This window comes from Sus scrofa, chromosome 14 (assembly GCF_000003025.6).
Source record: "Sus scrofa isolate TJ Tabasco breed Duroc chromosome 14, Sscrofa11.1, whole genome shotgun sequence".
In the NCBI taxonomy this organism is placed as follows: Eukaryota; Metazoa; Chordata; class Mammalia; order Artiodactyla; family Suidae; genus Sus; species Sus scrofa.
In genome coordinates, this window is record NC_010456.5 from 6286651 (window position 1) to 6303750 (window position 17100).

Below are 17100 nucleotides of genomic sequence, written 5' to 3' on the forward strand. Positions count from 1 at the left end.
ACCCAAAATAACCCAATTTTAAAATGAACAAAATATGTAAACAGGTATTTTGGAAAAGATACACGAGTGACCAATAAACAATTGAAAAATACTCAGCATCATTTGTCATCAAAGAATTACCAAAAAAAAAAAAGAAAAAAGGAAAGAAAACAAAAACACAAGGGATGTCACTAGATACAATCACTGGAATGGATACAATTAAGAGGAGTGACGATGCCAAGTGCTGACTAAGATGAGCAATTGGAATTTTCATTTCTGAGAGAAATGCAAAATGGTGCAGAAATTTTGGAAATTATTTTACATAAAGTCTAATATAAGCATAGTAAATGACCCAGCAATTCTGCTCCTAGGTATTTATCCTAGAAAAACTAAAACATATCCATGTAAAGACTTGCTCTCAAATGTTCATAGCATTTTTACTCATAAGAGTGTAAAACTGGAAACTACCCAAATCATCAATGGGTGTTTCACTCAGGGATATATCACACAGAATTGGCTAATGCAATCACAAGGTCAGCTAGGCAAGGCTGAAATCCATAGGGCAAGTTGTCAGGAAGAGCAGGCTGGAAGCTCTCAGGCAGGAACTGAAGCTGCAGTCCACAGGCAAAACATCTTCAGGGAAGTCTCAGTTCTGCTCGTAAGCCTTTCAACTGATTGGATCAGGCCCATCCATAGTACCATAGTTTTGAGGGTAATATTTTTTTGTTTGTTTTTTGCTTTGCTTTTTAGGGCCGCACCTTTGGCATGTGGAAGTTCCCAGGCTAGGGGTCTAATAAGAGCTGCAGCTGCCAGCCTACACCACAGCCACAGTAACATGGGATCTGAGTTGTGTCTGCGACTTACCTCACAGCTCACGGCAACGCCATATGCCCAACCCACTAAACGAGGCCAGGGATGGAACCCACATCCTCATGGATCCTGGTCGGATTTGTTAATCACTGAGCCACAAAGGGAACTCCTTGAAGGAAATCTTGACAGAAACAGCAATTTACACATCTACAAAATACCTTCAAAGAAACTGCCAAATAGAAGGTGTCAGCTACACCCTCAGTTTGATTTGGATGCAATAGCTTAGCCAAATTCACACATAAAACTGACCAGCAGGTGTCTGGATATACAAATTGCAGAGTACTACTCAACAATAAACAAACTACTGATACAGCAACAACAAATGAACCGCAAACACGTTCTGTTCAGCAAAATATGGTAAAGACCCTGTATGATCATTCTTAAATGTTTCAACAGGCAATACTTATCTACAGTGTCAGAAAGCAGACCGAGTGTTTGTCTAATGCCAATTAGACAGTAAGGAGAGGATATTGACTGCAAAGGGAAACAAAATTTGGGGGAGTGACAGAAATTATAACTTGACTGTAGTGATGGTTACATGGAAGTATAAAATCTGTCAAAATTCAAAGTATACTCTTTAAATGAGTGTATCTTTGTATAAAAATTATTTCTCAAAGTTGACATTTAAAAAAAAAAAGAAAAAAGCTAATTCCTGCACAACCAAAGCTCCAGTCAGGATTCCAGAGCAATAAAAGACTATCCTGTCATTTAGAAGACAACTTTTTTTTTTTAGTGGGCACACTACAGACTAGATTCCAAGACTAGGGGTCAAGTGGAGCTGCAGCTACCAGTCTAGGCCACAGCCACAGCCACGCCAAATCCAAGCCGCATCTGTGACCTATACTGCTGCTCTCTTGGCAATGACGGATCCTTAACCCACTGAGTGAGGCTAGGGATCAAACCCACATCCTCATGAATACTAGTCAGGTTTGTTATCGCTGAGCCACAACGGGAACTCCAAAAAGACACCTTTGTTGAAAATCAATGAACATTATATGTAGGTGAGAAATTTCTGGGATGGGAGTGACGGGTAAGAATGAAACGCAGTTACCTGGTAGTCTAGTGGTTAGGATTCGGGGCTTTCACCACTGTGGCCAAGGTTCAGTCCCTGGTCTGGGAGATGAGATCCCGAATCAAGCCACTGCACCCCAGTTCTGGGGTTGGGGGAGAAAGCATGAGAGAAATTCCTGGTTATTTGTGGCTCCCAAACAGAGGTGTCACTTGAAGGAGGACTAGGTGGGGATCATCAACTGAAAACCCACCTCCTCTTCACCACCCCACCCAAACATTTAAGTGCATCATTGTACCCTGTGAACTGCTGTTTGTTAAATGACTGGCCCTGGTAAAGTCATTGGCGGAGTCCTTACCAGCTGCTGCAGCTGCCTCTCCCCACCCCTTCCCGGCCTTGGGAAAGTCATCCTTTTGGAAACAGGTCTCCTCCTTTCTGGGGACCACAGTCCTGGAGGTCAGGCTCTCTGGGTCAGGGAAAAGGCCCACACTTAGGGGAAGGCAACGAACGGGAAAGGCAATAACGCCGCCGCTTCCTACCAGGTGGGGAGGCGTCCCCGCGCTGGGCGGGCCAACTACCGCAGGCCTTCAGTCAATCCGCACTGGTCAGGACCGCGGCTCTGAGGGCGTGGTCCTGGACCAGCACCATCCACTTCACCTGGGAACCCGTTAGAAATGCAAATTCTCTGGGTCTCACCCAGACTTCCTCTAAGGGAAACGGCGGAGGTGGGACTAAGCGCTTCCTGTTGAACAAGTTCTCCAGGTGTTTCTGGGGCGCAAAGAGGAGGAAAGGGGGAAGAACGGAGTGGGGCTGATTAGACACCTCCCACTGCCCCTTCCCGGGCTTCATAACGGTCCGCTGTGGGCGGCCGGCCCCCAGGTGAGGCCGGCGTGAGCCTGGAGTGAGGGAGCCCGGGAGGGAAGTAATCCGAGCAGGAGCGGATGGCGAGAGCCGCGCCCGCGGAGTAGGGACGGTGAGGTGGAGGAGGGGGTGCGAGAGGGCCGGGACCCCCGAGCCAGCTGAACCTGGGACCGGGCCGCACCCGCCTTTCCCCCGGCTGCCCGGGGCTGCACCTCGGGGTGTGGGAGGGCTCTTGTCTCCCACCGGCCTGGGGTGGTAACAGGCCCTTCCTCGCAGCTGCTCGGCCCCAACCCCGCATCATGAATCGCAGCCGCACCAGCAGCACCTCGGAAAAGGCCACGGTAGCCTTGCTCTGGGGTGAGTGAGGCCCCAGGCTGTTCTCAGAGCACCCGGGGTCATGGGGCGGGGAGGGGGGTGCGTCACCCTGGGGCTTAGGTCTGGAGGGAGCGTTGCCCGAGAGCCTCCCTGCCTTCTGTCTCCCTTGCAGGCTGTGAGCTAAACCAGGAGAAGCCGACCTGCACCTTCAGACCCCAGAAGGAGGGGAAGCAGGACTGTAAGCTCTTGCTTAGCACGGTGGGTGCCCCTCCCAGGAGGGGGGGTAGGCTGGAGCGGGGAGGGACTTAGAGGGCTACAGAGGAGCAGGTGGGAGCCCTGGGCTTGAGGAGGTGCCTTGCTTGTTTTCCACCCCTCGCAGATTTGCCTGGGGGAGAAAGCCAGAGAGGAGATGAACCTCGTGGAGATCCTGCCCCCTGCAGGCCAGGACAACAGGAAGAGAAAGGCCATCACGCTGGCCTCGCTTAGGGCCTCCGTCCTCCCCATGGTGAGTCCCAGCAGGCCGAGGAATCCCGGGCTCCCGCCCGCAGAGGCCCTACTCAGGCTTCACTCTCTGCGTGGGCATGGACGCCAAATGGGGTAGAGGCATCCTGCAGAAGTACAGCCGGCTATGGAGTTCCCCTTGTGGCTCAGCCAAAACGAATCGGCCTGGTATCCATGAGGTTTCGGGTTCCATCCCTAGCCTCACTTAGTGGGCTGGGGATCAGGCATTGCTGTGAGCTTGGTGTAGGTAGCAGACTGGGGCTTGGATCTCGCATTGCTGTGGCTGGGGTGTAGGCAGCAGCTCTAACTCCAATCTGACCCATAGCCTGGGAACATCCATGTGCCTCTGGGTGCAGCTATAAAAAGAAAAAAAAAAAAAAAAAAAATACAACCCTGTTTGAGAAGGCATCTAGTACACGACCAAAAGCCTGGCCACAGTAGGCAATGAGCCCCCTTCCATCCTAGTCCACTCTTTAGTAGCTGTGCGACTCTGGGCAAGCTAAATAACCTCTCTTCCAATCACATTTTCAACTGTTTATGGAACCAGGCAGTGGCAGTGGTGATGATTAACATACTGTTTGTGTATCCAGAAACTCTCACTGCTAATAATTTATTCTGAGTTTTAATGCAAACCTCAATTCTTATTCTCTTTCCGAGTTTTCTAGGGCAGTTTTTGTCTTGTGGGTTTGGGTTTTTTTGTTTTTGTTTTGTCTTTTTGCCTTTTCTAGGGCCGCTCCCTCAGCATATGTAGGTTCCCAGGCTAGGGGTCTAATTGAAGCTGTAGCCTCAGGCCTACACCACAAGCACAGCAATGCCAGATCCAAGCTGCGTCTGCAACCTACACCACAGCTCATGGCAATGCCGGATCCTTAACCCACTGAGCGAGGCCAGGGATCAAACCTACATCCTCATGGTTCCTAGTCGGATTCGTTAACCACTGAGGCATGACGGGGAACTCCTGTCTTGTGTGTTTTTCGTTTTTTGTTTTTTTCTCTTTTAAATCTTAGTACACTGGCTAGGACCTCTAGTATAATACTGGATAAAATGGTAATGGTAGGTGTTCTTGTTTCAGTCCTGATTTTTTTTTTCTTTTTTAAGAAGGAATGCTTCTAATGTTTCTCCTTTAAGTATGAAGTGTTTGGTAGATACCCTTCATCAGGTTAAGAAAGTCCCTGTCAAATCCACTCTTTGAAAAATTGAATTTTCTTCTTCTTCATCACAATTGGTTATCAAATGTGTTTCTGTTCATTTGATCATGGGCTCTCTCTTCTTTAATCTATTCATGTCCTATGTGATAGTAATAGAATAGTAACCAAGTTTGCATTCCTGAGATAATTGTTACTTGCCTGTGTTATAAATTTCTAAATCGGCTTTGTTAGTAAGACATTTAATTTTATTGGAGTATAGTTGCTTTACAATGCTGTATTAGTTTCAGGTGTCCAGCAAAGTGAATCAGTCAATAAGGCTCTTTTAAAAAGTATATATTCATAAGTGAGGTTGGCCTCTAAAGTCCTTATTTGGATGTCAAGGCAACCAGCCTGAGAACTGAGATGCAGAGTGTTTGCTCCTGTGCAGGCGGTGGGGGCAGAGTTAATGTCGTAAGACCAGGATTATCTGCCCTTAAAGAGCTGGGAGGCTGGTCTGTAAAACTGCCCTCAAATCTATTTTCTTTTTTTTTTTTTTTTTTGCTATTTCTTGGGCAGCTCCCACGGCATATGGAGGTTCCCAGGCTAGGGGTCGAACCAGCCTACGCCAGAGCCGCAGCAACGCAGGATCTGAGCCACGTCTGCAACCTACACCACAGCTCACGGCAACGCCAGATCGTTAACCCACTGAGCAAGGGCAGGGACCGAACCTGGACCTCATGGTTCCTAGTCAGATTCGTTAACCACTGCGCCATGACAGGAACTCCATCAAATCTATTTTCTTCTCTGCCCTCAAACCTATTTTTTTTTTTTCCTCTCACTCTACGAGATCTCCCTAGATCTCATCCATTCCCCTAGTTTTAAGGACCACCTATAATTTGAAGACTCTGAAATTCATTCTGTAAACCCAGCCTCTCTCTTGTGCTCCAGATCCTCTGTCCAATTCAATACATTTAACAGATGCCTAATAGATATTCCAACCTTAGCATGTCTAAATCCAAATTTTTGATTTTTATCTATAATCTCTTCCCCCTTCCCAAACCCATCTCCCAGTAAATAGCTATTTCTCCAAATTAGTTAGGACAAACCCTCTTTCTCTGAACACCCTATATCTGATCCATCAGCAAATCCTGTTGGCTCTACTTATACCCCAGCCTGGCCACATCTCACCACATCCCCGACCAGCACCTTGGTCCAGGTGACCAGCACCTCTTGCTCAGTTTTATTGCAAGGCCTCCTAACTGGTCTCCCCGCCTTCATCCTTGGTCCCCTCTAGTTGATTCCAGGGGGTGGCAAACTACAGGATTAAGTCCAGCCCACTGCCTGTTGTCATGATCAGTTTTATTGAAACTCAGACACACTCCTTCATTTACAAATTATCCGTGGTTGCTTTCACAGCAGAGTTCAGTGGTCGGTCTCCACAGAGACCATATGTTTTACAAGCCTAAAATATCTGCCATCGAACCCTTTACCAAAAAATTTCCCTCAGACCTCTGGTCGATTCTATACACAGCCCCTGGAAAGATCCTTTTAAGCCAAGGTCAGCTCCTGTTGATTATCTGCTAGAACACTTAGATCCATGGCTTCCCACCTCATTAAAATGAGATTCAGGATCCTTTATGTTCTATATGCTGATCCTCAGCAACCTCTCTGAGCTCATCCTTTGCTAGTCCCCGCATTGGGCTCAAACCACAATGGCTTCCTTGATTGCACCCTCTAAATTCCAGACTTACCCCTTCCTTAGAAGTCTTCACATTTACTCTTCCTCATGCTGGGGACACACACACCCCTCCCCCGTTCTTCAATCTGGTCTTTGTTCAAATCCTGTCTTGTTGAAGAGGTCTCCCCTGACAACAAACAGAATCCCCAATTTCGACCCCACCCCTAATCGCTTTTTCCTCTAGGACCCATCACTGACATCAGTTTGCACTTATGCTCTGTCTTTCCTCCCAACCAGAATATAATCTTCAAGAGAGCAATGATTTTGCCTGGCTTGCTGCATTATCCATACTGCCCATTTACTAGTGTCTGGTATATTGTAGGAACTCAATATATAATGAACAAGCAAGTAAATAACCAAACTATGTGAGGCAGGTTTGGTTTTTGGACTACTGCAATTTATTTAATAGTTTTAGATCTACTCAGATGTTTCTATGTCTTTGAGTCAGTTTTTTTTTAAATCAGCTCTATGGAGATATAATTTATATACAATAGGATTCCCTAGTGTTAAGTTACAACTCCATGCATTTGACAAATTATGCAGCAGCCACCAAAATCAAGGCAGAGAATATCCATCACCTGCCTCAATATTTTCTCCTGCCTCCTTGCAGTCGTTACCTTCCGCCTACCACTGCCTCTGGCAACCATCAATTTGCCTTCTGTCGCTACAGTTTTGCCTTTTTAATAATTTAATTTAAATGGAATGATACAATATGTAGTGTCTTGTACTGGCTTTTTTCACTTAGAATAATGCTTTTGAGGTTTATCCATACAGTTGATGAAATAGTAATATATGTTCCTTTTTTATATCTGAATAACATGCCACCCTCTCTCACTATATGTATGTAATTTGTTTATGAGTGGATGTATTTCTATAGATGTGTTTTCTTTTGGGTCAATAGCTAGCAGTGAAATTGCTGGGTCATATAGTAAGGATATGTTAAACTTTATACCAAACTGCTATTTTCCAAATTAATGTACCAGTCTGCATTTCTACCAGCAATGTATGAGACTTCCAGTTGCTCCACATCCTCACCAACACTTGGCATTGTCAGTCTTCTTAATTGTAGCCAATCTACTACATATATAGTGGCATCTCATTGTGGTTTTTTATTCTTCCTTGATGGCTGGTGATGTTGACTATCTTCTGATTTGGTTTTTGTTCTTTTGTATATTTTCTTTTGCTAAATGCCCAGTTGGATGTTTTGTCCATTTTAAAATAATTGAGTTATTTTTACTGACTTGTAGGAATACACACACACACACACACACATATATACAGCACCTGTGGCATGCTTAAGTTCCTGAACCACAGGAGTGACAAGGCCAAGTCCTTAACCCCTGGGTCACCAGGGAACTCTGAGGAACATTTTTTTCCAAATTGATATTCAGTTCTCCAGTACCATTTTTTGAAAAGACCGTTCACTAATACAATTACTTTGGCATTTGCCAGAAATCAGCTGATCATATATGTGTGTATTTCTATAATATTCTGTTTCACTGATTTATTTTTACCCATATTCTAATACCAGGCTGACTTGATCGTTGTACTTTTATTATTATAAAAGTCTTTCTTTTTTTTTTTTTTTAAGGGCCACAGGTGTGACATATGGTACCAGGCTAGGGGTCGAATTGGAGCTGTAACTGCTGGCTTATGCCACAGCCACAGCAACGCCAGATCTGAGCTGCATCTGAGACCTATAATACAGCTCACGGCAATGCCAGATCCTTAACCCACTAAGTGGGGCCGGGGATCAAACCCGTATCTTCATGAATACTAGTTGGGTTTGTTTCCACTGAGCCACAAGGGAAACTCCAGTAAGTCTTAAAAATTATTGTAGGAGTTCCCGTTGTGGTGCAGTGGAAATGAATCCAACCAGTAACCATGAGGTTGCGGGTTCCCCCTAGCCTGGGAAACTCCATATGCTGCCGGTGCCCCCCTAAAAATCAAAAAAAGAAAAAAATTATTGTGAGTCCTCCAATTTTGTTATTCTCTTCCCAAACCGAATTGACAAGTCTAAGTCATTAGCATTTCCATATAAATTTCAGAATCAACCCTTTTTTTTTGGCTTGCTTTTTAGGGCCACACCCACAGCATATGGAGGTTCCCAGGCTAGGGGTCTAATCAGAACTGTAGCCGCCAGCCTGTAGCCATGGCAACGCCAGATCCTTAACCTTAACCCACTGAGCGAGGCCAGGGATCGAACCTGCAACCTCATGGTTCCTAGTCCAATTCGTTTCTGCTGAGTCACAACGAGAACTCCAGAATCAGCCTTCTTTAAAAAGCAGTCTACTGGAGAGTTCTCTTGTGGCATGGTAGGTTAAGGATCTGATATTATCACTGCAGTAGCTTGGGTCACTGCTGTGGCATGGGTTCAATCCCTGGCCCAGGAGCTTTCACATGCCATGGGTTTGGCACAAAAAAAAAAAAAAAAAATTCAGTCTGCTGGGATTTTGACTGAGATCGTATTGAATCTGTAGGTTACTTTGGGGAATTGCCATCTTAAAAATTTTGAGTCGTCAATAATTGAACTTGATGGAGTTCCCTTCATGGCTCAGCAGTTAATGAATCCAAGATCCATGAGGATGCGGGTTCAATCCCTGGCCTCAGTTAGTGGGTTATGGATCTGGCATTGCCATGAGCTGTGGTTACAGACATGGCTTGGATCCTGAGTTGCTGTGGCTGCGACATAGGTCGGCAGCTATAGCTCCAGTTTGACTCCTAGCCTGGGAACTTCCATATGCCGCAGTTGCAGCCCTAAAAAGAAAAAAAAAAAAAAAATTGAACATGATGTATTTCTCCATTTGTTGAAGTCTTTAGCTTTTCCCAGTAATGTTTTGTAGTTTTCAGGGTACTTCGTAAAATTCACCCGTACACATTTCATGATTTGAGGTGCTACTGAAAGTGAGATTAACGTATGTATTGGTTCCCAGTCCACCTTTAACAAGGCTTCATACTGGATTTCCCATTTGGTGCAGCAGGTTAAGGATCTAGCACTGTCACTGCAACAGCTTGGGTCACTGCTATGGCTCAGGTTTAATCCCTGGCCCAGGAATTTCCACATGCCGTGCATGTGGCCAAAAACCATCATTTATTTTATTTTATTTTTATTTATTTATTTTTTCAAAAGCACCAACTCTTTATTTATTTCTTTAATCACTCAAATGAATTTATCACATCAAACCACCATTTATTTTTAAAAAAGGAATTCCCGCTATGTCACAGTGGATTTATGATCCAGCTTGTCTCTGTGGTGTTGCCAGTTCAATCTCTAGCCTAGCACAGTAGATTAAGGATCCAAGGATCCGGTGTTGCCACGGCTGTGGTGTGGGTCACAAATGTGGTTCAAATTCTATCCCTGGTCCAAACTTCCATATGGGGGGATAAAAAAGAAGAAGAAGAAGAAAAAGAAGTACTCACACAAGTACCACCTACCAAATTCTGCTTACAACTCTTTGGTCCAGAAATTAGTAACATCGTCAAACTAACTGCAAAGGAAAATGGGGAATGTAATCTTTGGCAGGTACGATATTTGAATAATATCAGGGCACCGCACGTCTGGTATTTATGTTTCCATTTCTTTACTTCAGCATTTCTCTGTCCTTTTGTTTTAGGTTCGTATCTTTTTTTTTTTTTTTTTTTTTTGGCTTTTTAGGGCAATACCCACGACATATGGAGGTTCCCAGGTAGGGGTCGAATCCAAGCAGTGCCAAATCCGAGTTGTGTCTCCAACCTGAACCACAGCTCAAGGCAATGCCGGATCCTTAACCCCCGAATGAGGCCAGGGATTGAAGCTGCATCTTCATCGATGCTAGTCTGATTCCTTAACTGCTGAGCCACAACCAGAACTCCTTAACTTTGTATCTTATAATACTGTAGCTAGACTTTGGCTAGTATAGTCTGTTTATATTTATTAATGATTTGCTAATATACTTGGATTTACTTGTAGCATGTACCTTGTGCTTCTCCTTTCCTTGCCTTTAAATTTTTTGTTTGTTTGTTTCTTTTGTCTCCTTTTTCTGTCTTTTATTAGACTGAGGAAAATTTCTTTTCCCCTTTTCTCTTTTCCTGGTTTGAAGGCTATAGAATCTCATTCTAATTTTTATTGGGTCCCCTTAATTTTTTAACAATTACGCATGATCAGAGTTTAAAATTAAATGTTTTATTGCGGGAGTTCCCTTCGTGGCTCAGCGGTTAACAAGCCCGACTAGGATCCATGAGGATGTGAGTTCAATCCCTGGCCCCGCTCAGTGGGTTGGGGATCTGAGGCTGCCATGAGCTGTGGTGTAGGTCGCAGACGTGGCTCAGATCCCACATTGCTGTGGCTGTGGCATAGTTGGCTGGCAGCCACAGTTCTGATTTGACCCCTAGCCTGGGAACCTGCATATACCATAAGTGCAGCCCTAAAAAGCAAAAAAAAAAAAAAAAAAAAAAAAAAGTTTTATTTCTGCCAAATTCTAATTACCCTCTTCTTAACTTTTAATATTGTTATCATGTCACATTTTAGCTCCAACTTGTTTTAAACCCCCTTAACACTAGTCATGACAAATGCTATTTTACCGCGATGCTTACTTAGGTTTTCCTTTGTTTACCAGTTTGTTTGCTCAGTACCGCTTCTTGTGCCCACATCTTCCTTCTCAGTTTAATCACCATCTTTTTGAAAAATCCTTTAGTAGGTCTGAGAGTAGTAAACTCACTTGGACTTTGCTCAGAAATATGTTTATTTTGCCCTCATTCCTTCACGATAGTTTAGCTGTTTATCAACGTGTAGGTAAGAGGTTGTTTCCCTCAAAATGTTGATCACGTTATTCTGTTCTGGGTTCTGATGTTGCTGTTGAAATCCTCAGTCTGCGTGGTTATTGCCCCTTTTTTGAAACTCTGTCCTCTCTAGTTAACTTTAAGATCATGTCTTTGTTCTGGCTAGCTGCCATTGCGCCGTGGTTATGTTCAGGTGTAGATTTATTTTTATTCACGTGAGGATCTGTGTCTTGGATGGTGTCTGGAGAACTCTTGGTGGTTATCACTTTGAGCACTGACTCCATCCTTTCCGGTCCCTAACTCTGACTGGATGCATGCGGGATCTCTCACCTGTCTCCACATCCAGCTCCTCTCTCATATTTTGTTCCTCTCTCTATGTGTTGCATGCTGGGTCGTTTCTTCCCAGCATTTCTCCAATGTACTGATTCTCCCCTCAGCTGATTCACTCTGCTTTTTAACCATTTGTTCATTTTACTTCAGTGTTTCTGTTTCTGATGTCGAGAAGCTGCCTTTGGTTCTCTTTATTTTTCGTAATATCTTGTTCTTATGCTTCAGATTCCTATTTTATGTTTACGAGGTTTTCATCAAACTTATTTCATGCTGTTTAGGTTGTCACTCTCGTGTCTCAGGTTCTTGGTTGTACTGGGCCGCATCACTGTGTTCCTTCTGCTGTCTCTAACGGGGTTGTTTCTTGGGTTTTGTAATTTTAGATGGTGAGCTCATCTTCCGGTTGGGTTTGGTTCTGTTGTCTGAAAGAATTCTGTGTGCAAAGAATTCAGAGTGTCCCTAGAGACTGGTTTTGTCTTTGTGTCTGCTGTTTGCCCAGGAGTATCACAAGCCTGGGATTTTATACAGATCTCTTGGCTTGGCAGGCCCCTCTGAGTGAATTCGGACTTGGTATAAGTGAGAGGTATGACCACGGCTTTTAGCTTCTCATAGGAGACTGTGTTATTCACCCGTGGGTCCTCGTTTCCTTCCTTTGATGGTGGGTTGCTTCTAGTTGGATGGTTTAGGATCCTTCAATCCCCTCTCCTCAACCCTCACCCTGGGGCTTTTTACTGAGAGGTAGCCCTTTGAGGGTCCCAGCCTTCACAGGGTGGGCTCTGTTATGGCTCCCCTTTCGAGCCCCAGGCCTGTCCATGTGAGTGTTACAACCTAAGGACATTTTCAAGGATGTCCTCCTTTCAGCTGCTGCGAAATAAGCCCCTGTACAGGCTGCTCGTCTTTCTGAGGCAGCACAGGGAGTCCCCTTTCTTACTATCCAGCCATGAGGTAAAAACACTGGACTACATTTTATCCAGCATTTCCAAGTGTTTGTGGCTGCAGAGTTTCAATTGGCTTTTCTGCCTCCTGTCTGAACCAGAAGCTCTAAATTAATCTCTCTAAGCCTCAGTTTTCCTCTTCTGTAAAATAATACCCCCCTATGTGAGCTTCTTATGAAGATTTAAATGAGATAAAGCAAGTAAGATGTTTAGCATGGGGCCTGGCACATGTAGGAACTCAAGAAGCATAAGCATCATCATCATTCCAAAAGTTTGCAAAGTTTGGAAAAGTAGAAAGAAAATAAATGCTCTACTCTCCTCTGAAAATTTTGGTTAGCACTACTTCTAACCTTGATTCCTATGAATAGTCACACAGTACTTACAAGTCAATAGTAAGGCTGGGGGAGTTCCTATTGTGGCTCAGCAGAAACGAGCCTGACTGGTATCCAGGAGGACACGGGTTTGATCCCTGGCCCTGCTCAGTGGGTTAAAGGATCCAGCATTGCCATGAGCTGTGGTTCATCTCTCTCTGTGCAGCTCGGATCTGGCATTGCTGTGGCTGTGGTGTAGGCCGGCAGCTGCAGCTCACACTCGACCCCTAGCCTGGGAACCTCCATATGCCGAGGGTTCAGCCCTAAAAAGCAAAAAAAAAAAAAAAAAAAGCAAAAAAAAAAGTAAGACTGTCATGCAACTTTGTGCCTGCTTTTCTCATTTGATTGATTGGTGCCTCAGTCGGCTCAGGCTGCCATAACAAAATACCATGGAGTGATTGTTTTACACAGATATTTGTTTCTCACAGTTCTAGAAGCTAGAGGTCTGAGATTATGGTGCCAGCATGGTCGGGTTTTGGTAAGGACCCTCCTCCTGGCTTGCAGGTGGCTGCCTTCTTTTTGTGTCCTCACGTGGTCTGGAGAGAGCAGGCTCTCCGGACTGGTCTTCTAAGGGCACTAACCCCATCCTGAGGGCCCCACTCTCATGCCCTCCTCTAACCCTAATTACCTCCCAAAGGCCTCCTTCCCAGATACCATCACGCTGGGGGCCAGGGCTTCGATGTAAGAATCTGGGACGGCGGGGACACAGTTCAGTCGGTCCATGGCTATCAGACATCTCTATTTAACAGCTGCCCCTCAGCTTGCAAGCCCATCTGTGATCTTGGCAAGAAGGAGGTGATCAGATCCACATTCTTCCCTGACACAGGCCACCTCAGCAGGAAGGTCCAGGGGGCTGAGAGTGCAGAGAGGGCCAGGGAACCCAGAAAGCATGTGTGGTTGAGAGGAGGGAATAAACAAAGTATTTCTGCCTGAGACCAGCCCCCCACCAGGTGCCAAGCCCGACTTTGCTCCCAACTCACCTCCCCCTACAGGTTGTCCTGGTGGGACTGGAGCTTTCTCCTCCTGTCACGTTCCAGCTCCGGGCTGGCTCTGGACCTGTGTTCCTCAGTGGCCAGGAATATTATGGTAAGTCTGCGTTCGGACCCGAGAAAGGTCTGATGGTACAGTGCCCACTCAGGGTACAGGGCCAAGATGTAGCAGGTACTCAAACACCCAAGGGAGTCTAAACTTATTATAGAAGATTCCCAAAGGCAACAGAATCACCAGCAGCCTGGACCGGAAGGCCATGGGCATGGGTCCTAACCCAGTTCTCCTTTACTTCTCCCCCATCCTCGATGGGCCACAGCCCCCTCAGCTGTAACGCAAGGGTGGAGGTATACTTGGTTTCATCTTAAGAGACTAGTTATGGGAGTTCCCATTGTGGTGCCATGGAAATGAATCTGTCTAGTATCCATGAGGATGTGGGTTTGATCCCTGGTCTCATTTAGTGGGTCGGGCATCTGGCATTGCCATGAACTGTGGTGTAGGTTGCAGACAGGGCTCAGATCCTGCATTGCCATGCCTGTGGCGTAGCCTGGCAGCTGTAGCTCCAATTCGACCCCTAGCCGGGAACTTCCATATGCCGCAGGTGTGGCTCTAAAAAGGAAAAAAAAAAAAAAAAAAAGGAGTTCCCATCGTGGCTCAGTGGTTAACGAATCTGACTAGGAACCTTGAGGTTGCAGGTTGGATCCCTGGCCTCGTTCCGTGGGTTAAGGATCCGGCATGGCCGTGAGCTGTGGTGTGGGTCACAGACATGGCTCGGATCCTGTGTTGCTGTGGCTCTGGAGAAGGCTGGCAGCTACAGCTCTGATTAGACCCCTGGCCTGGGAACCTCCACATGCTGCAGGTGCGGTCCTAGAAAATACAAAAAGACAAAAAAAAAAAAAAAAAAAAAAAAAACTTACCTGCTGGATTTCCCCTGGTGGCTCATCAGTTATGAAGCCGTCTAGTATCCATGAAGATGCATGTTCGATCCCTGGCCTTGATCAGTGGGTCGGGAATCTGGTGTTGCCATGAGCGGTGGTGTAGGTCACAGATACGGCTGGGATCTGGCGTGGCTATGGCTGTGGTGTAGGCTGGCAGCTGTAGTTCTGATTCCTGATTTGACCCCTAGCCTGGGCCTAAAAAAAAAAAAAAGGCATTACCTGCTATGACGCTCATAGCTGTGGTAGTAACATGGACCTTGGCAAGTCACTGAGCTGTTGACTCTGTTGACGTGCCTTTAACTGCCCTCTGCTCTGTCCAGTGGTGCCTCTTATGAGGTTCTCTCCTGCTCCAATCTGGCAGGTTCCACTTCCCACAGGTTAAGGTCTGAATTCCTTAGCTGCCGTTTCCCCCCCCTCCCCTCACACTCTCCTTCCCAGGGTGACTCCCCCCTACCCACCCCCAGAGCTGCCTTTCCCCTGCCCTCCTACCACCACCTCAGCCCTGCCTCCACCTGCCCTCCACCACCTCAGCCCCCTGGAGCTGTCCCAGCACCCTCCCCCACCCAAGCCCCACTCCCTCACTTCTTCGGGTGAAGAGTCCTCCCCGCTCCCCCTTGGGGCAGAGACCCCATGGCTCAGGGCTCTGCCCCTCCTGTGCCATCGCAGACCCTTCAGACCTCTCCTGGGAGGAGGACGAAGAGGAGGAGGAAGGCCCGGAGGAAGAAGAGGAGGAGGAAGATGATGACGACGACGACGACGACGATGATATAGATGTGTCCCTGGAGAAGGAGACCCCTGTCAAACAGGTCAAGAGGCTGGCGCCCCAGAAGCAGACAAGTGCAGCTAAGGTGAGGGAGGAGCACCACCCCCCACCCTGGGCCAGGCCTCCCGAGTTGAGTGCCCTGAGACCAGGGCCAGACCTGCCGGGTGCCCAGCGGGAGCCCGCTCTGGCCCCGAGCCTCACCCACACGCCCCATAATGCTTGTGTTTGGTTTCTAGAAGAAAAAGGTGGAAAAAGAAGAGGCAGTGAGGTAACTGTTAACTTAGCCAAAACCTTTAAGCTGGTGGAGGTACTTAGCACTTGAAAGAGAGTGATGCACTGGTGTGCGTGTGCAGGCGTGGTGCCCAGGTGCCCAGGTATGCTGCCACTGTCGGTGGCACAGCCTTTTTGAACCTTTTTTTCTTTTGGCGCTGCATGCAGCAGCTTAATGGGGGAATCTCAGTTCCCAGACCAGGGATTGAACCTGGGCCACGGCAGTGAAAGCACTGAGTCCTGACCACTAGCCCACAGGGAACTCCCCTGGCACAGCCCTTTTCAAAAGTGTTTAACAGTTCTTATCTTCTGACTTCATTCCACTTATGGTAGTTCCTTCCAAAGAATCCCATCCAAAATATGGGGGAACTTACATACACTAAGAAATGTGTCACTGCATTATTCAAGTAATAGTCTAAAATGGAAGCATTAATGTCCATTGATAGTTGCTTAAACTATGTCACATCTTCTCAATGGAATGTGACATAATGCCCACCAAGTATTATATAGCAACCTGGGAAGTATTTCCAGAATTTGAAGAGCAGGATATTATTTTTTTTCATTTTATTTCATGTATTTTTAGAACAAACGAAATGTTGATATTGGTAGGAGGCTAAGAAAATTAGAGGCAATTTATTTGCTATATTTTGTGCAATGTGGTTAACATTACTTTTATAATGAGAAAGGCATTTTGTGGCTTATATACAAATAAAGGAAAGCAGATGGAAGCTTAAGAAGAAAAAACATTTTGTTTGAAAAGAGAGGGAGGGTGGTCCTTGGCAGGTGACAGGTGGAGAAGCAAAACTCTCCAGGTCACAGTCCCCTGCTTCCTGGAAACTGGAAGTGTGTGTGTGTGTGTGTGTGTAGAGGGGGGGGTGCTAGGAGGGCCCGGGGCACTGGCCGCAGGCTGAACTCGCTCTCTTCCACCCACGCCCCCACTGCTTGCCAACCTCCCCCCACCCCGCCCCCAATTCTAGACACAGTCTTAAAGGCAAGAGCCCTGTGGAAAAGGTAAGTACTGATAGAAGGGGCTGGTTCCTTCGGGGGGAGGGGGTAGACCCTGGGAAGGTGCTAGGATGGGGAGGGGTGGGACACTGGAGCCCTCCCCCACTTCTCTCATAGGCCAGAGTCACACTCAAACCGAAAAAGCTGGGATCCAAGAAATGAGGAGCCAAGAGTGGCCTGGCCACAGTGACCGAGGGAGGGCCCGTGAGACCACCATGCTGAGTCCGAATGTGATGGATGTGTTGGGAGGCAATACAAGAGACCCTAACCCCAACTCTCGGTTTCATCAGGACCTGAAGGGAAGAGCCCCAACCTCAAGAGCACAATAAAGTTTGCTTTGCTGCGA

General features: G+C 46.5%; 1 protein-coding gene across 6 annotated transcripts; it reads left to right on the plus strand.

The window, feature by feature from the left end:
- NPM2 (nucleophosmin/nucleoplasmin 2) lies at positions 1772 to 17100 on the plus strand. 6 transcript variants are annotated; one of them, XM_005657216.3, is made up of 9 exons: positions 1772 to 2737; positions 2996 to 3076; positions 3207 to 3292; positions 3414 to 3539; positions 13784 to 13877; positions 15383 to 15564; positions 15716 to 15747; positions 16727 to 16760; positions 16872 to 17100. In XM_005657216.3, exons 2-9 carry the CDS (start codon positions 3019 to 3021, stop codon positions 16914 to 16916), a joined length of 657 nt encoding a protein of 218 aa, XP_005657273.2. In that variant the 5' UTR covers positions 1772 to 2737; positions 2996 to 3018; the 3' UTR covers positions 16917 to 17100.